Source organism: Gambusia affinis, linkage group LG22, assembly GCF_019740435.1.
Source record: "Gambusia affinis linkage group LG22, SWU_Gaff_1.0, whole genome shotgun sequence".
NCBI lineage: Eukaryota > Metazoa > Chordata > Actinopteri > Cyprinodontiformes > Poeciliidae > Gambusia > Gambusia affinis.
Genome location: NC_057889.1, coordinates 12433443 through 12449734, shown reverse-complemented (window position 1 = coordinate 12449734; position 16292 = coordinate 12433443). Strand labels below are relative to the sequence as shown.

The following is a 16292-nucleotide window of genomic DNA, read 5'->3' as shown; positions in this document are numbered from 1 at the left end:
TTTTTTTTGTTTTTTTAAGTTCATCCATAGGCTTTTGTCATATTACTTTACAATTTTGCCAGCTTATCGGACTGTGGCGCTCTTGGAATGTCCTCCACAAAGCGGGAAGCCCCGCTGCGGTGTCTGGAGCGTCTCCGAGCAACCACGGCCTGACGCAACTATTCCCGCCCCTCTTCCGGTAGCTCCCCGTTCGGATTCAGCTGCTCCAGTCAGAACAGCGGTTCTTGTGGGCTTCACCTCTGCAGTTAATGAACAACTTGTGCGATGACGAGCTGATATGCGGCCGCTCGGACTTTCAGACAAGGTAATTTCTGCACTTTTCCTATTGCGTTTGCATCTCTCACCGTGTGGCAGAAAAGAAAAAGAAAAAAAGAAATAAGAGTCAAGTTACTGCTCTCATATAAAATAGTCTTTGTGGAAATATTTTTTTGGATCTTAGATTGGTGATGTTCCAATGTCTGCTGATGCACTACATGTCAAATAGAATGACATGTAGTGCATGAAATATGATTTTTTATATTTTGTTAGTTTATTACCAAACTTTAAAATAAACTGTAAATTATGATTGTTATATATATTATAAATATGATGGAAATTGATTTACATACATCATGTAATACTGGTAGAGGTAAAGCAAAATTTAAGTTTTTTTTGTGAATTGGCATTCCTCTGGAGTTATGCTAAAACTGTTTCTCAAAGTAACAAAAATAATATATTTATTTCTAAACATAAAACATTGGCAATGGTATAATTAGGTATACCATTGTTGTGGTAAGCTGACAATGGTATACCATGACAACCATATACAATTGAGCTTGCCAATGCCGTTGGCATTGCTTGGCTTATGTTTATTGAAAACATTTTCATGTTTTCATGTAGTATACCCTCTGATATTTGAAACCTCTCTAGGACATAATAACAGGCAGGTTATGGAAAACATAACACTAAAGCCTGATTGGTTTCTGGCAGTGTTTGTTGTGTAGACATGACTGCAATGTTCCAGATACGGGAGCCAAACTTTACAAGCTGCCTAGTCAGGCCAGGTTTTTCCACAAAAGTACAGTTAATAACCAGAGTAACCAGTCTGGTGGTTGATTATGACATTTGGCATAACAGTGGGTTTTCCAACCCATATACTGTATTATATAATAAATCTGCAAAAAAGTGTCTTACAAATTTCTTACAGAGATCCTAATGTTTGTTCAAAAACCAGTAGAATACACAAGATCAATTAAGATTTTTTTTTAAAAGTAATTTAAAACCTTTTGTTAGCATGAGTATGTTATGGACTATTTGCAAATCCTCCTTGCTCAGCAATTCCTGTTCAAAATTTTGATCAACTCATTAGCTTGCACTCACAGCCTTTACAAATGTTTCAAAAAAATGCATGCTTCCTGTTTTAGGGCTCTTCTGTAACAGCGTTGTCTCTGGGGCCACATTGATTCCTGCCGAGACTAAGAAGCGGATCCATTTGTAGGTATTCATAAGTCAGCTGCTCTGCACAGTCAGAGGTCTAATCTACCATGCAGGAAAGCCAAGTCGATCATTAGATACAAGGACAGTGACTTCACTGAAGGTTTGCTCTTGGAACATTTGAGACCACTTAGCAAGAAAACAAAAAAAGTGGGAGATCTGCTTTTGTGCTTTAATGTTTGCACCACAATGAAATGGAGAGTGTACATTGTTTGCTTCACTTAATTTTTGCTTTGGAGATAAATGACTGTAGCAATGCCATTCTCTTGTGTTGACTGTAGGATGCAGATTGCTCTATAAAAAAGAATTGATCCTAAGATATCCTTTTCCCTTCTGATGGTTATCAAAGTACTGATGTGCTTGATGAATCCTCTCAACCCTTTGCTGTAGAGTGCTAGTCACAAAAACGTGTATTTGCAGCTCAGAGAAGATTACTTTTGCATTTTAGATTGTTAAAACTAATCAGTCAGCAGCTATGAAACTTCAAAATTGAGCTTAAATTTCAGCATACACAGTATGCATACTGTTTTACCCCCAAAAAACCTAGATAATGAATGGATTTAAATATGACAAATTTAACAGATTTTGTTTGAGCTCTAATTAGCTAGTTTTTGTGTGATCATATTGCTAAAAGCATTCACTGCCTTCTCCAATGCTATTGCTATTAAGAAGTCTTGATGCTTTAATGCCTGTTGGAAACACCAGGCAGCCCATACTGTACATACACTATTTTTTGACATGCTTTAAATTACTCCTGATATACATTTCTTTGGGCTTTCTAAAAGTTATTAACAGAACCTCATCGTTTTCAGAAAAATGACTTTGAGAAACAAGAATTGTCTACAACAATAAAGGAACGGAACATATTTAAATTGGATCTTTAGCCATCTTGTCTAGATCAGCAGCAAACTATGAAGAAATTAGAGATGATGCAGTTATTCCATTATCCTACGTTAGATAACAAACCCTTTATTTTGAATTTGTGGATTTTTTTCCATCTTGCTGTATATGCCTGTGGGATTATATTACATAATTGAGCTTCAACTGTTTCACTGTTCCATTAAAATCCCTTCAGAATCTTGATTGATAATGCTCCCTACGTCTTAGACACAAGTGACTCTAGCGCCACCGGCCATAGCGCCCTAGTTCCCAGTAACCTGATAAGACTGGTTGATGCAATAAACATTGTGGACAGGAGGTGGAAAATTGTTTATTTATCAGAAGACTGTGTGGTTGCTTTGGAGATGACTTGTTTCTGTGAAATTAAAATCCTGGTGGTCTGATACCCCCAGTGGACTTAGCCTTAGTTTATTCTTGTTATTAACTGTTAGGCTTTAGGGTGATTAGCTCTTCGGTTTTGTCTCCTGCCTGTGGCAGATAGTTGCCATTGGTTTTCAGAGTAAACAATGCATTTGTAATAAAACTCTAGCACCAATCAAGATGGTAGGGTTTTAGTTTTAACAGTTTATTGTTTTTTTTTGCATTCAGCAGACTGGTGATGGACACCACTTCATCTCCACAGATCATGGAGGAGGCAGAGTCTAGGAGCAGTGTAGATCTTCATGGAGATGACGATCTATTGACGCTAAAGGCCTTGACTGAAAAATTAAGACTGGAGACCAGGAGGCCGTCTTATCTGGAGTGGAAAGCTCAACTGGAGGCAGAAAGCTTCAAAGATTCACAGACAGGAAAATTCCAGATTCAGGAGGAGCGAGATGGGCAACCAGTCACGTACAAAGAGACTGCAGCAAACTCGGATAAAAGTCAGCGAAAGCAACCCTCAGGTGTGCTGAAGGGCTTTGAAAACATCGACGAAGCTCTGTCTTGGCTCAGAAAAGAACTGGTGAGCTGGTTTAATACTTTTTATCATTGGACATTTTAGACATATTTGTTTTGCTTCCATATTTCACAGAAGTACTGTGCAACATTTGAGATTCATATGCAAACCTTTTTTTCTTTTTTTTTTTCTTTTTGTTTTTGCTGCTTAGCCAATTAGAGGTTAACAAAGCTCACGCTGTCCAATTAGTGGCCAGAAGAATGCCATTCATGTCAGACAGTGTGATTGATTGTGAATCTGACAATAGAATTACACTGATTTTTCTGCAAGTGTAATCATCTTTACTCTGCTCAATTACTCTGCATATTCAGCCACGGCTCATGAGCTCGGATTGAGCAAACAAAGAGGCACTTATGGAGGCGGACTTGCACAGTATGAGGCCGCAAACATATTGCACAAAGACCCCAGCTGATTGTGATCTTTGTGCAGAAGGAGGGAATGAGCAAAAAACGAGAAGTTTGTTTGTGGATGTCCCACTGTGAGCTTTCCTTTTAGATGCTGCTTCAGAATAAAGACCACACAGGGAGATCTGAAGTCAATAAAGTCCATATAAGCAATGAACAACTTGTAACATTTCAGTAAGTGCCCTAAAAGTGCCTTAGAGGAAGGCTTGTCCACTCTAAAACAGCTTTAATGCACTGTTGTGACAATGAAAACAACAAAAATGTCCAGTGCTCTGATTGAGTAATTGCCTCTTGTCTTCTCTTGTTTAGACAGACATGCGCTTGCAAGACCAGCAGCTGGCCAGACAGCTCATTCGTCTCCGGAGTGACATCAACATGCTGAAGATCGAGCAGACGTGCCACCTGCACCGTCGCATGCTCAACGACGCCACCGTCGGCCTTGAGGAGAAGGACGAGCTGTCCGACCTGCTGTGCGAGTGCCCCGTCACCCCAGGGCTCGGGCTCTCGGCCCCCCTGAGACTAATCGGAGTCACTAAGATGAACATTAACTCTCGAAGGTTCTCACTCTGCTAGGCCAAACTTTGTGTAAAGTGACTGCAAGAAATCCTTAAAAACTTGCTGAGGACTAAGTTTGAATTATTGATTTAATCATGTAATCTGCTAGAATAATTGTAATTATTTTGGGTAGGCACAGCTCTTGGAGGCTTTACTGTTGAGTTAGTGCTGCTATATATTCAGAAGTGAGTCCCGTCAGCAAAATACAGAATAAGGAAGCTGTTAGCAGGTGTCGTTAGTGCTTAAGTATTGATTCAAAAAACTGCAAACTGAAATACATAAGTACAGTCTTTGATTTCTGGCTTTAAGCTATCTATTGATTTTTGAGTTACTAATCAAGATTTTGACTTACTAACTGGAATTTCCAGTCAGGAGACAGAGATGTTGCACAAAGCTGATGGGAAGTGATCAGAAATAAACAACCTGAAACTGAGGCAAATAGTATCACATCAATTTCACAATGAGGCTTATTCAAGAGAAACGGGACTTACTTTTACCACAGGATTTTCAAAAAATATATCGTAAGCCTAGAGTTAATTTTTTAGCCTGCCCAGAGAGCCTGATCTGTTTCCACAAACCTTAATTTATTCCGTTAAGTTTCGGAGAGCTACATAAATTCCACCCTTTGTTCAGATAATCTTTGAATAACTGTCCTCTGTGCTTGCAGACTGAAAACAGAATCAGGCAAGTGCAAAAGCAGCAACAAGTGGACACCATTCTCTAATCCTTGAATCTTTGTCCAAAAGGAGAATCCCATAAAGAACTTAGTTGGTGTAAAGATTTCCATGTATGACCAACATCTCTTTTTAAAGTTATTACTGCTAGTAATACACAGTTGTTTATAGAGAGACAAATAATTTTTTTAATATGTACTGGTGTCTGTGCAGTAAATGTTTAAGACAAATTCATCACTTACTTGAAGTGAAGAATGTTTTCTTCACACTGCAGCTCTGCCCACCAGCTGTTCCTTATGATGTTATTCATGTCATGCCTAAACACTCATTTGCATGATAAAATGGGAACCTTGAAACTCATCACTATCTGCATGACAGCCATGAAATCTGACACGACACCCAAAAAAATGAAAGACTGGATATTTTCTTTAAAAGTAGGTTAAATAAGTCTCTACTGATTTAAGCAGCTTCTACAAAATATGTCCTCTATTAAGTTTTTTAACATAACTGATTTTTATGTTCCTGAAAGAGAAATTAATCCCCCAGCAGCTGCCCGCTCCCAGTAAAAACAGCAGATGTGACACCACAGACAGAGCCACTTCTCACCAGGGCCAGGCTGCAAACTGCAGCGTGAACGCGGCAGACAGAAACGTCACCGAGGTGAACCGCAGCGTGACATGGGCCAGATTCCCAGACTTCCTTCTCAGACTCACAGCGACACTTCTGTGTGGGAGCGTTTTGGCTCATCTCTCAGATATGAACTGCGAAGATGAAACTGCTTGGTGCCACGAACAGGAAAAAGAAACTTGAGAATTTTTTTTTTTAACTTGAATTATGTTAACTTTTCCTACTGAAAATATATTTTGTTCATTCATTAGTGATTAACTCAAAGTCTTTGACAACCATAAGAAAATTTTACTGCTAATTGGGGTGGACTTACAAACTTTATGCAAGAGGAAAATTTGAATCCGGTCCTGGAATCATGTCCAAGAGTGGAAAAATAGCTTTACCAACATAGGAATGGTAATTTTAGAAAAACTTCTGTTTTTTCCAGCCAGACTGTACACATTACTTATGAACAGAAAAATAAGATTTTAACTTGACGTTATTAGTCAATTGGTTTATCTTTTTTTTTAAAAGAGCTGCTGGTAACCAGTAACTTCAAAAGTAAATAAAAGAAAATAAGCTAAAATACACATCAGGTGCTTTCCATCTGCTGCAGGTGGATTGAGCAGCTGTAAAGGTAAAAAATAATTAATATTTTCTTAGTCAACAAGACATTCTAACTACGACTTATTAGTTTAGACAAAGATGTGACTGTATTCTGAACTTTAAGCTAATGCTGCCAAATCTGACAGTAAGATTATCCAAAATTAGACATTTTTACCTCTTTTTGGAGCCCATTTAATGGCTCCACAGGAAGAACACCCAGGCAGATTCATACAGGCATAATAACAGGGGCTCTGGTCAGTACTAGAGGGGCAAACTCTAAAACAACACAATCTTCTCTTTTAATGGCTTCATCTGACAAGCTCTGCTATGTCGTAATTACTTGCTTCAAAGAGGAGCTCTGTTCGTTCTAAAATTGGATTAAAGACGAGAAGTTACTGGAGGACCAATTAGTGTTTCTCCCCATAATGTGAGAAAACATTTTGGTTGCACTGACAGCATGTCATAATCATTCAGTCTCCCGCTGAAGCAAAGCAAATGAGGGACAATATCACATGGTTCAAATAAAGTCATCCAGGAGAAGCCCCGTTCTACAGTTCTGCTCTATTCCAATCCACATGACATGACCAAGGTAAAAAGAGTTGGGATTAAAGTTAAAAGTTAAATGAGTGAAATCCTCTGGAATTGGATGAGGAACAGGAAGTAGAAACATGCTGAGAGGCATCAGAGAATGGAATGTGACTAAACCGAGCTTGTCCTGCCAGTATCTCCATCCCCGAGACTCTAAAGTAATCCCAGACTGTGACAGCATTCAGCAAAACCACTTTGATGGAGCTGAATCAAGTTCCAGGGCAGCTTAGGTGCATCCAAGCAAATGATCCAAGGATCATAATTAGATTGTAAAATAATTCCCTGGTGTAGGGAAGTCGAGTCAAACGCTGTTATTTCCACTTCAAACCGCACACTAAAACACCAGGACACAGTAATTAGGTGAGACACTGTCACGAGTGTTTTTTTTTATTTTTATGCAACATCATGATGCTTGCAATTATGCAATACCAAAATATAAATCAATGTAATTGATTTGTTATGTAATAACCACAACTTGCTGCAGAACTGCACTAAGAGTCACTAAGAACTTGCTGGCAGCAGCACTGCAGTGTTTAGGCACAACGACAAATTTAATGTAACACAAAAATGACCTGAATGTTGAAAAAATTTTACATCAACCATCCATAAGCTGGCCTTGTCAAAATAAAATAAAAAATACAGTCCACACCGTGTGGCTTTAAATGAATGCGACTGTTTTTACAGCATCTTCTAGGTCAGTTTGAATAAGGCAGAAACATATAAACTGAGTAAGCGCTGATTAACAAAGTGAGGTAAAAGCAGAACTTACGATACTACACCTAGCAAAATGTTACATCAAAACAAATGAAGAAAACCGAAGGTGGATGAAGCCGATTAATTTATGGTTAAATTAAGATACAAATCTCAGTCTTAACCTTCTAAAATGTGTGCACAGTCTACCGGTGGATTCTCCAGTCGCTGCTGCGCTGACTGGAGAGCCAAGCTTTATCACAGAGAGAAGTGGCAGATGCTGCCAATAAATGAGTATAAAACCAAAGATAAAAGTTTTAAAATAACTCTGAGGCAAATCCAGCTGAAATGTAAAACAACAACTGCAAGTCCACTACAAGGTCTGCATAAGTGCGTAAGTCGACTCGACAGAAAGATTTTCCTTAAATGTACAGGGCCAATAGAACGTCCTCTTGATAATTAGAGGAATAAACATTTAACCAAATCTTAGGTCAGTGCTATGGACCACCTTCATCTGATCCGCTTTAGTAAAGCCAACCGCTCGTCTGAGGTGTGGCCATGGTTTCACGTCAACAGGTCAGGGGGTCACCGCCTCCTGGTCCATGCTGCAGCCAAGAGCTTCGATGTCGTTGCTGATGTCAGTAATCATACGGTCCCATTCGTCGCCTTCGGAGGCGTCCCGGCCCTCCTCCGACGCCGTGCTGTCGCCGCTTCCTCCCGCCGCACCGTTGCCATTGGTGGTGGAGTCGGAGGCGGAGCTGGGCGTGCGTTTGCAGCGGCCGAAGCTGTCCGTGATTATGCCGCGGCCGTCCTTCACTCCGATGGTCTCTAGGAAATTTTCAAAGTGCTGGCTGTCCTTCTCGGGTATGAAGGGACGCAGGCCTTAAAGGGAGGACAGAAATAATGTCAAACATCTCTTAGACATGAAGAAAATACAAAATGTTTATGAAACATACACAAATTTGTATGTTTTCTTGGTACTTTATGTTCATGTCAAAATAAAATTAGCCTCTTCCATGTTCCATGGCCTATTAAATTATCATCAAATTGTAGCCTGACAAAAGTTTGTTACGGTGAAATAAGGTGTTTGTACCAAGCAGGAGGAATTTCCTGCTGTCCCCGTAGAGCTGTCGCAGGTTGATGCAGAACTCGTGAATAGAGGAACCATTCCTGTATTCATGGAGCAGAGCTGCAAACTGCTGGATCTCCTGCGATGATAGCTTTGTTCGCAACTGTGTAGAAAAAAAAAAAAAAAAAAAAAAACACAAGCCAGACATCATTGACACATTAAAAAGTGTTTTAGAGAATGCCTTAGCCATTTGTGCTCCCTATGAGGCAAAAAAAATAAATAAATGAAATGCCTTACTGTAGTCATGTAGTCCTGCAGAAGCTCTGCAGCAGTGGTGCTGAGCTCTCCTTCACTTGGGGCCTTTGTCTGAGGGTATGCAGGGGTGGATGTAGATGGAGAGCTTCCTTCTGTGGCCTGGAAAGGACTGAATAAATACACACCAGTGTAAGCTGTAAGTGAACCAGCCTTTAAATCAAAAATGGTTGTGCTCAAATGTACATACAACGGGCTGGTTTCTCTCTCAAAAGCCTCCTTGACATCTACTTTGCTCGAAGAGTCGTCTTTAAAATGACAAAAATATTTACAACTTTAGGTTAGCGGCTTGATAAGAGCACAAAGCTTTATGTAATTGATTATCAGTAAACAGTTTATGTAACACTATTTATAGGGACTGTGTTTCCTCACCACTGTACAAAGAAGGGTGTCTTGTAGGTGTTGTAGCTCCATCAAATATGGCTCTGTCTAGAAAGTCTATAGTTGATTCTGTGTAAACAATTTGAAAGACCTGGCTGAGCAAAAGACACAGCTCCTCCGCTGCTGCCTGCAAGAAAAAAAGAAAAATTAGAAACATTCACTTCTGACCCTAATGCTATGCAACTGTCATTAGTTTTCATTAACAGTGTAGGTGGCTTTAAAGTTGTCAGCAGCATCTGTATACATTTCAGGACACGTACCTTATTATCAACTGCTAGGACAAGAAGACAGCAGACCTCCACCAGCACAGCCCCGCTCTCTGACAGGGAGCTGAGAGTCTGGGATTTGTTTAGGTCGGGACATGAGCTGGGACAGGGAGAGCCTCCTGACTCTTGAGCTGAAAAAACAAAAAACACTAAACCTTCAGTTCATAAGATTAACTGCTACCCTGACATTAGTGGCAATAAACCTGATCATGTGGGTTTATCAGTTTTAGCTGGAATAGTTCTGTTGACAGGAAGTTAAATTTGTATTACAGTGGCCTATAAACAATATTTTCTTATTGTGGGGCAAGTTTTGACTAAAGTGATGTAGTTCCTAAAGAAAATGCAATTTGCACTAATAAGACCAATAAAAACAGTTTTGGGCAGTGCTTTTGTTACCAAAAACTGATTTTTCTCACCTTCTTATTTGACCACATAGTCTTCTGTCAGTGATCGGAAATCAATGCATTTGTAGATATAAGTGGTCAAAAATCACTTACCAGTCCATTTTAAGTTTTTGAAATTATATTTCAATATGGCAAATAATTTGCTAGTGAGGGTAGAATTACACAATGCCAACAGACCAGGGTCAAGAGTTCACAGATGGTTTGTCACTTGGAATGGTGAAAAGAAAAGCTATCAAAAAGGATTTTGAGATTTATTCACTTTTTTAAAAAGTTTAACTATGCATTACTGCCATCTGCTGGATAGAAGTGCAGCCAGGAATTGTGGCTGCACAATTCCTGTGGCTGTACTTTGAAATTGCAATACAGAAAAATTCTATTGGTATTTCCACGGACAGTGTTATAGATCATCTCATACTGCTGCAACTTCAAAGCGGTGTTCTCCTTTTACCTGTTTTTATAACCACAAAGTGCAGAGAGTCGTCCCTGATGTATGAAACGGCAGCAATGTCGTGGATTGGCACTCTAAGGATGATGTCTTCTCCATCTCTCCAAACAAGCTTGATGTTGTACGCAGACAAGCTCACAACTGCGTCCTGATCTGATGTCAGCTGGCCCGCCAACTGATGGGATTTCTGAAAAATAGGAGGAGGAAAACATTACATCAGCAACTCTCAAAGTACGGACTCTGATCTGGACTGGACCATAAGCCAACCGTGATCCAGTCTTCAGGATCATCTGAAAACACAGATGATAATGTGGAAATGGACAAATAAAAGTGCAATGATCTTAACTCTCATGTTCACAGAGACAGAGCAAAAAAAGCCAGTCATTAATGAAAACTTCTAAAGCAAAGCGAGAAAATAGGAAGTCATTACACAAATATATATATATATATATATATATATATATATATATATATATATATATATATATATATATATATATATATATATATATATATATATATATATATATATATGTGGCCAAATTTCTCACAGGGACAAAGACCTTCATTTTTAGAAAAATCTCCTGTAGTCTGATGAAACTAACGGAAAACTATTTGGTCATATTTAATATTGTTACATTTGGCGTTAATAGGGGGCGCTTGGAAACACCATCTTAACGGTAAAGTATGGAAGTGGCAGCATGTTGTTATCTGCTGGCTACAAAGAGATCTACCAAATGGAAAACAACCCAAAGCATACAGCCGAAGTGGTTACAAAAAGTTGGATCTTTGTACATAAAGTTAGTTCACTGGGCTTAAACTATTTCCTGCTATTGTCAGCTTTGTACTAGTAACCACCCAAACATAGATGTAAGGAAATCATATTGATGGTCCAGGCTAACACTGTGCATATACTTACTCTTGCATTGTCAATGAGCTGCAGAACCTCTGTTCGACTCGATGGGTTCAAGTATCCTGGAACTGATGTCAGCTGCCCTAAATACTGACAGGACGGAACAGGTGAATATTTTACATTAGGAGTTTTTCCATGCTGGTTAAGATTCATCACTAAGACTAATGCCTCACTCAAGAAAAACCAACTTGTTAGATCCCTTTCATACGTGTATGATCAAGAAACGAATACGTCGATAGCTAAACTCACTTTTACTTCCTTCTCAATGTAGTCATTAAGCAGAATGTCAGGGTCAATGCGGTGGTCAGACTGAGACAGGGAGAAGGTATGGAGGGCCCTGCGCTCTGTGGATTTCTCCTGAGCCTTCTTGTCTCTTCCCTTCTCTCCTTTCAGAAAGACCCGCTTGAACGGAGACACAATCCCCGGCTATAGAAAACAAAACAGAGAGGTGATGAGGAAGAATAGATAAGCTGATGTTCATATGTGCAAACATAACAGTGACGTGCTTTTACAAACATGCCCAATTCACATCATATATGCAGCAAAATGGGCCAAACTATTCTATTAAAGTCATATGCCAAACTTAAATAGCATAGCTCTCTTTGTAATACTCCCACATAGTTTCAGTAGTCTGATTATGTTATTGCTTAGATATACAAATAAATATGCAAAGAGATAATAGTAAAGTGCTTTTGATGGCATTCATGTTTCTCCTTACTGTTTTAACAAAAGCAAAAGAAATAATAATGATATTAAGAGTTTAGTTCAAATATAAACACATCACCATGTATAAATGCTGCATTTTGCAGAAGCGAAAACAAAATCTGCTTGAAGGTCTTGATATTTTAAGCCACCTCGTAAAAATCTATTCGGACCCTGAAGACTTTAAAAAGCGTTACCTCACTCTCCATGATCCCGCAAGCAAGCAGTCACACACACCTGTTCAATAGTAATTTTACAGCCCGGCAACCGGTGCAGCTACAATTACCAATCTATCCCCAGTTGGCCGATCTTGCAAACTAACACCTGCCAACTGACGAAAGGCACAGAGGACCAGACCTGGGCGCTGCGCATGAAGGGTGTGACCCCAAAAAAGGGAAGGAACGTGTCTTTGACTTCTACTCAGGCACAAGAACAGGAAAGGAACTGGCCACAACTTCCTGTGATGACACGCGCTTTAAATGTTGTGACATTCATTTCTGCAGCAGACTACTCATGGCCTTTTGTTAGTCTGCTTTGCAGACAATGGCCAAAAAAAACCCTCACTCGATAAACCTTGTGCATTCGCTCTTAAACCTACTAATATTCTGATGTCACAGCTTCTGCCCGACTCTCTTTCTGTAAGGACTTTGCAACCGAGTCTGTGCATAAGTCTGCAAAACCACAGCAAGAAAGGACGACATGCATTTCACTGTGCTAACCACACCAGTCACTTCTCAAATATTGGTTATGTTATAGATTTACAGAATGGAAATGCACAAACAAGATTTTCACATTCATGTCATGCATGCTGCTTTTCTCATTATTATTTTTAGATTCAACTCTGACTTTGTCAGACAAGTTACATATAAGCATCACTAGCATGTTGACTTTTGACTCTTCACATAGATCAAAAACAAGAGCTGCTCAATTTTCCTATTTGTTTTGTCACAGTAACTGTCATGTTTCTTGCCAGGTTGGTGAAAATAACACAAAAAGTTACAAAGACAAGAAACCTCCTCCAAGACAAAATTGTATGATTGATAGCCGTTTCTCAAACCGCTAGTCCCACAATATGTCTATATTTATATATTTATTGTCTTGGATGATTTTAAATCTCTTCTAAAAACTCATTTATTTTCCTTGGTTTTTAATTCTTCGGAGCTGGAGAATGAGGCTCCCTAATTCTATTCCTGCTTTTATTGCTTATTTTATGCTGGCATTGTGTTCTTGTTTCTTTTGTTTCATTTTCTTTGCCTATTTTACAGATGAAGAACTTTGGTCACTTTATTGTGTGTGAGAATGCTACACAAATAAAAATGGATTAATCAATGGATATTTTTAATCCACGACTCTTTTACTCTGCCTGTAGGCTGTTCACTTTTTGAGTCGGGCATCATAAGAAATATTTCCTTTATTTAACCAGGTAAATCCCCTTGACATCTGGATCTCATTTTCAAGAGGGACCAAATAAGGTGATGTTTTAATATCTTGAAATGTTCCTGTTACACCCCTATAAATATTTTCTGCAGTGTCTCCTAGAGGTACCTAATCTAGTTTTTAAGGTAGTACCTGTTTGGATTCACACTGAAAGGATCATTTGAAATGTTTATCACTAAAAACTAATGAGACTTCAAAAATTGCCATAAACTAAATACTGAATTTCTTTAAGATTAATGACACTTTCTCAACTAAGCATATGTTGATGAACAAATCCCATTTGCAGTTCTCAAAGCAAATACGTTTGAGTACAGCCCGAAAATAATTGTTTTAGCAGACAGATTACACTGATGATGTTTGGCTGCTTACAAAGTTAAACTACAACACCATGGTAGTGCCGTTGCATTATTTAATAGCATGCCACAGCTCAACACATTAACATTTTACGACTTCTGTCAGTGACATGTGATACAGCAGCCTTGGCAAGCAACTTACTTGCCAATAACTTTTACATTTTCTTAACCGAGAGAACAGCAAAAGAGGAAGGCACTTTCATGGAATATGTAAAGTAACACTTTTCGAGGTTAACAACAGAGACATGTAAATTCATGTCTTGGTATTATTCACTAAAAGCTATATAATAAGTATATAGCTTTCAGCTGATACTGCTGATATGGTTGATTCAGCAGTAACATTTCTATATTTATAAATTGAGTTCTTTCACTTCTAAAATTCAGTTGGTAGCATTAGTGGATTACTAATGTTGAAAGAAATAGCTTCTACAGAATTGAAATTTCTGTTGATGTTTGGCGAAAAACATACCTCAGCCATGATATTCCTTCAAATGAGATTTCAAACCTCAATGGTCCAGAATATATTTGCTCTAGACCAAATACTGCATAACAACATGAGTCAAGATAACTCTTGGTAAAATTAAAAGGAGCAATCTATCATGTCATTAAAGTGATTTTCTATCAGCACCATGTGGTAAAAATAGTAACTGCATTCGGTTGAGTTGCCCATGTACCAAAATAAACATTACAAAGAGGCATTAAACTTGTGCCATTAAGGATATAAAATTTGATCACCGCTTTCTTCCAATGACAAACAATTACCGTATATAGTAGCTTGTTTGTTTTTTCACCGTTTGTCCCATTTTGACATTTAAGAAAACGACAGAAGGTACCTTTGCAAATTATTATACATCTAGTATAGAAAGTAAAGCCCACATCAGCTGCGAGTCATTGCATAGTATTGGAGGGTCCGTTTGTGAGGGGGAGATAGCAAATCTGCTCACTCTCTTGAACCAGAACTACTATCAAAAATAGTTTCTAGTACCAGCTGACATCAAGCAAACGTGTTTTGTCTGTGTCTTGAATATAGGGTACTGCGTTGAGGCATTACGGTAGGCACCTATTCCATTAAGGAATAGGCTTATCTCTAATAATTGAATGCAGTATTCTTAGTTATGCACTAATTCCTAAATGGTATTTTAAAAACTTTAAGCCGATAATTGCCGATGAGTAACAACTAAAACGTGAAGCAAAAAAAGTGAAAAGCGCCGACGTTTATAACATGGAAACGTACTGAAGACCAATCGTTCAAAAGTTTAATGCAGATCTGACTTGAAACAAAAACCTAACCCAAAGCACTAAACTCCACTAATCAGACATTATGCAATATTCACGAGTATTCTCTCTTTTGAATAGCTTATGAAACATACTATCTACAAGTTAGTGCTGTAAAGTGGTATGTTTGATTATGATTGCTTGCCAGCTAACACCAAACTTTTCTAATTAGCTAACAGTTAGCCTTACTCCCGGCAAGCTAATAAGTTAGCATGTGGTTAATGTGCAAAAAAAGTGCACCGCAACCCACCTTTTTTACTTTTTTCACATCTTCCTCCATCTTTATGTTGTCTTCTTCATTCTCCCTTCAGCCCGGAGATTTGTGAGACTGGGTAAGACCACAGGAGCCTTAAAACAGCACCTACCTAAAGGCGGTTAGCCTGCTAAGCTAATTTAGTTTAGCACTGTGTATCTAAAGAGATACCCAGTTAGGAGCTGATAGCAACTCGCCATCCCTGCTCCCTACTTACGGCTTAACAGTTAGACAAAAACCCTGATTATCAGTGACTTTAAAAGAAAACAGACACGGCGTGTGTCTAGAGCAACTGCGGAAAAGGTCTGTTAAAAAGACAAACTCGATGGAAACAGCAAAAACTTTTCAATCGTGCCGCCATTTTGGGCGTTGAACTGTAGTCCAGCATGCTTTGCTTTGATCAAACCAAAACAGCCTGCTGGAGTTGTGCATTACTGAGATTGCTGCACTTATACGAAGGACGAAAGCGGCAAAAAATTACAAAACATTTTAAGAAATGGTATAAAAAATTTTAATATTTGAAAAAAATCCACAGAATACCACATACTCGGCCACACCAGAAGGCAATTATGCTCTATTGCTTAATTTTATTAATTGTTTTAGTCATCAAAACAGAGAAAATAAGAAATCAAATCGTTAAATATAAACGCAAAGTAATATAAAGGTGTAAGTTAAGTCAGTGCTAATTACATCTATCCTACTCTTTGTCTAATATAGTTTAAAGATTATATTACAAGATAAAAATAATTTCTGGAAGGAGATAGGCATGTGTTTTATATATGTGGTTCCCAATGCTCGAGTTTGGACCTGATTCATAAAAAATAAAGCAAAGAGATCTTCAAATTATATTAGGAAATCAATAAAAAAAATTATAAAAATTACAATATGTTTGCTATTGTTGTTAAATCTGATAAAAACAACTTTGTTAAATCAAAATTAAATTGATTTAACAAAGTCAATTTACAGGATAAACTTGTTTATATAATTAACACATCCATTTAAAATGTATTATTTTTCCTATATTTAATTTTCTGTCATTTGCCAAGAAC

General features: G+C 38.3%; 2 protein-coding genes across 7 annotated transcripts; one reads left to right on the top strand and one right to left on the bottom strand.

The window, feature by feature from the left end:
* Positions 1–195: 195 nt before the first annotated feature.
* On the top strand, positions 196–7368 carry fam167ab (family with sequence similarity 167 member Ab). Of its 6 annotated transcripts, none has more exons than XM_044106079.1 (4): positions 220–304; positions 1404–1473; positions 2965–3316; positions 4024–7368. In XM_044106079.1, exons 3-4 carry the CDS (start codon positions 2972–2974, stop codon positions 4285–4287), a joined length of 609 nt encoding a protein of 202 aa, XP_043962014.1. In that variant the 5' UTR covers positions 220–304; positions 1404–1473; positions 2965–2971; the 3' UTR covers positions 4288–7368. The 6 variants fall into 6 exon arrangements, with proteins under 6 accessions (XP_043962010.1, XP_043962011.1, XP_043962014.1 ...); XM_044106077.1 differs by having other exon boundaries at positions 2962–3316; XM_044106080.1 differs by having other exon boundaries at positions 1404–1477.
* On the bottom strand, positions 7100–15704 carry ccm2 (CCM2 scaffold protein). Its single transcript, XM_044106074.1, has 10 exons — positions 15241–15704; positions 11473–11649; positions 11230–11313; positions 10314–10497; positions 9456–9592; positions 9187–9322; positions 9005–9062; positions 8800–8926; positions 8527–8665; positions 7100–8315 (listed from the first exon to the last, which is right to left on the bottom strand). The coding sequence occupies exons 1-10, from the start codon at positions 15268–15270 to the stop codon at positions 8011–8013; spliced, it is 1377 nt and encodes a 458-aa protein (XP_043962009.1). The 5' UTR covers positions 15271–15704; the 3' UTR covers positions 7100–8010.
* Between the last annotated feature and the right edge of the window lie 588 nt (positions 15705–16292).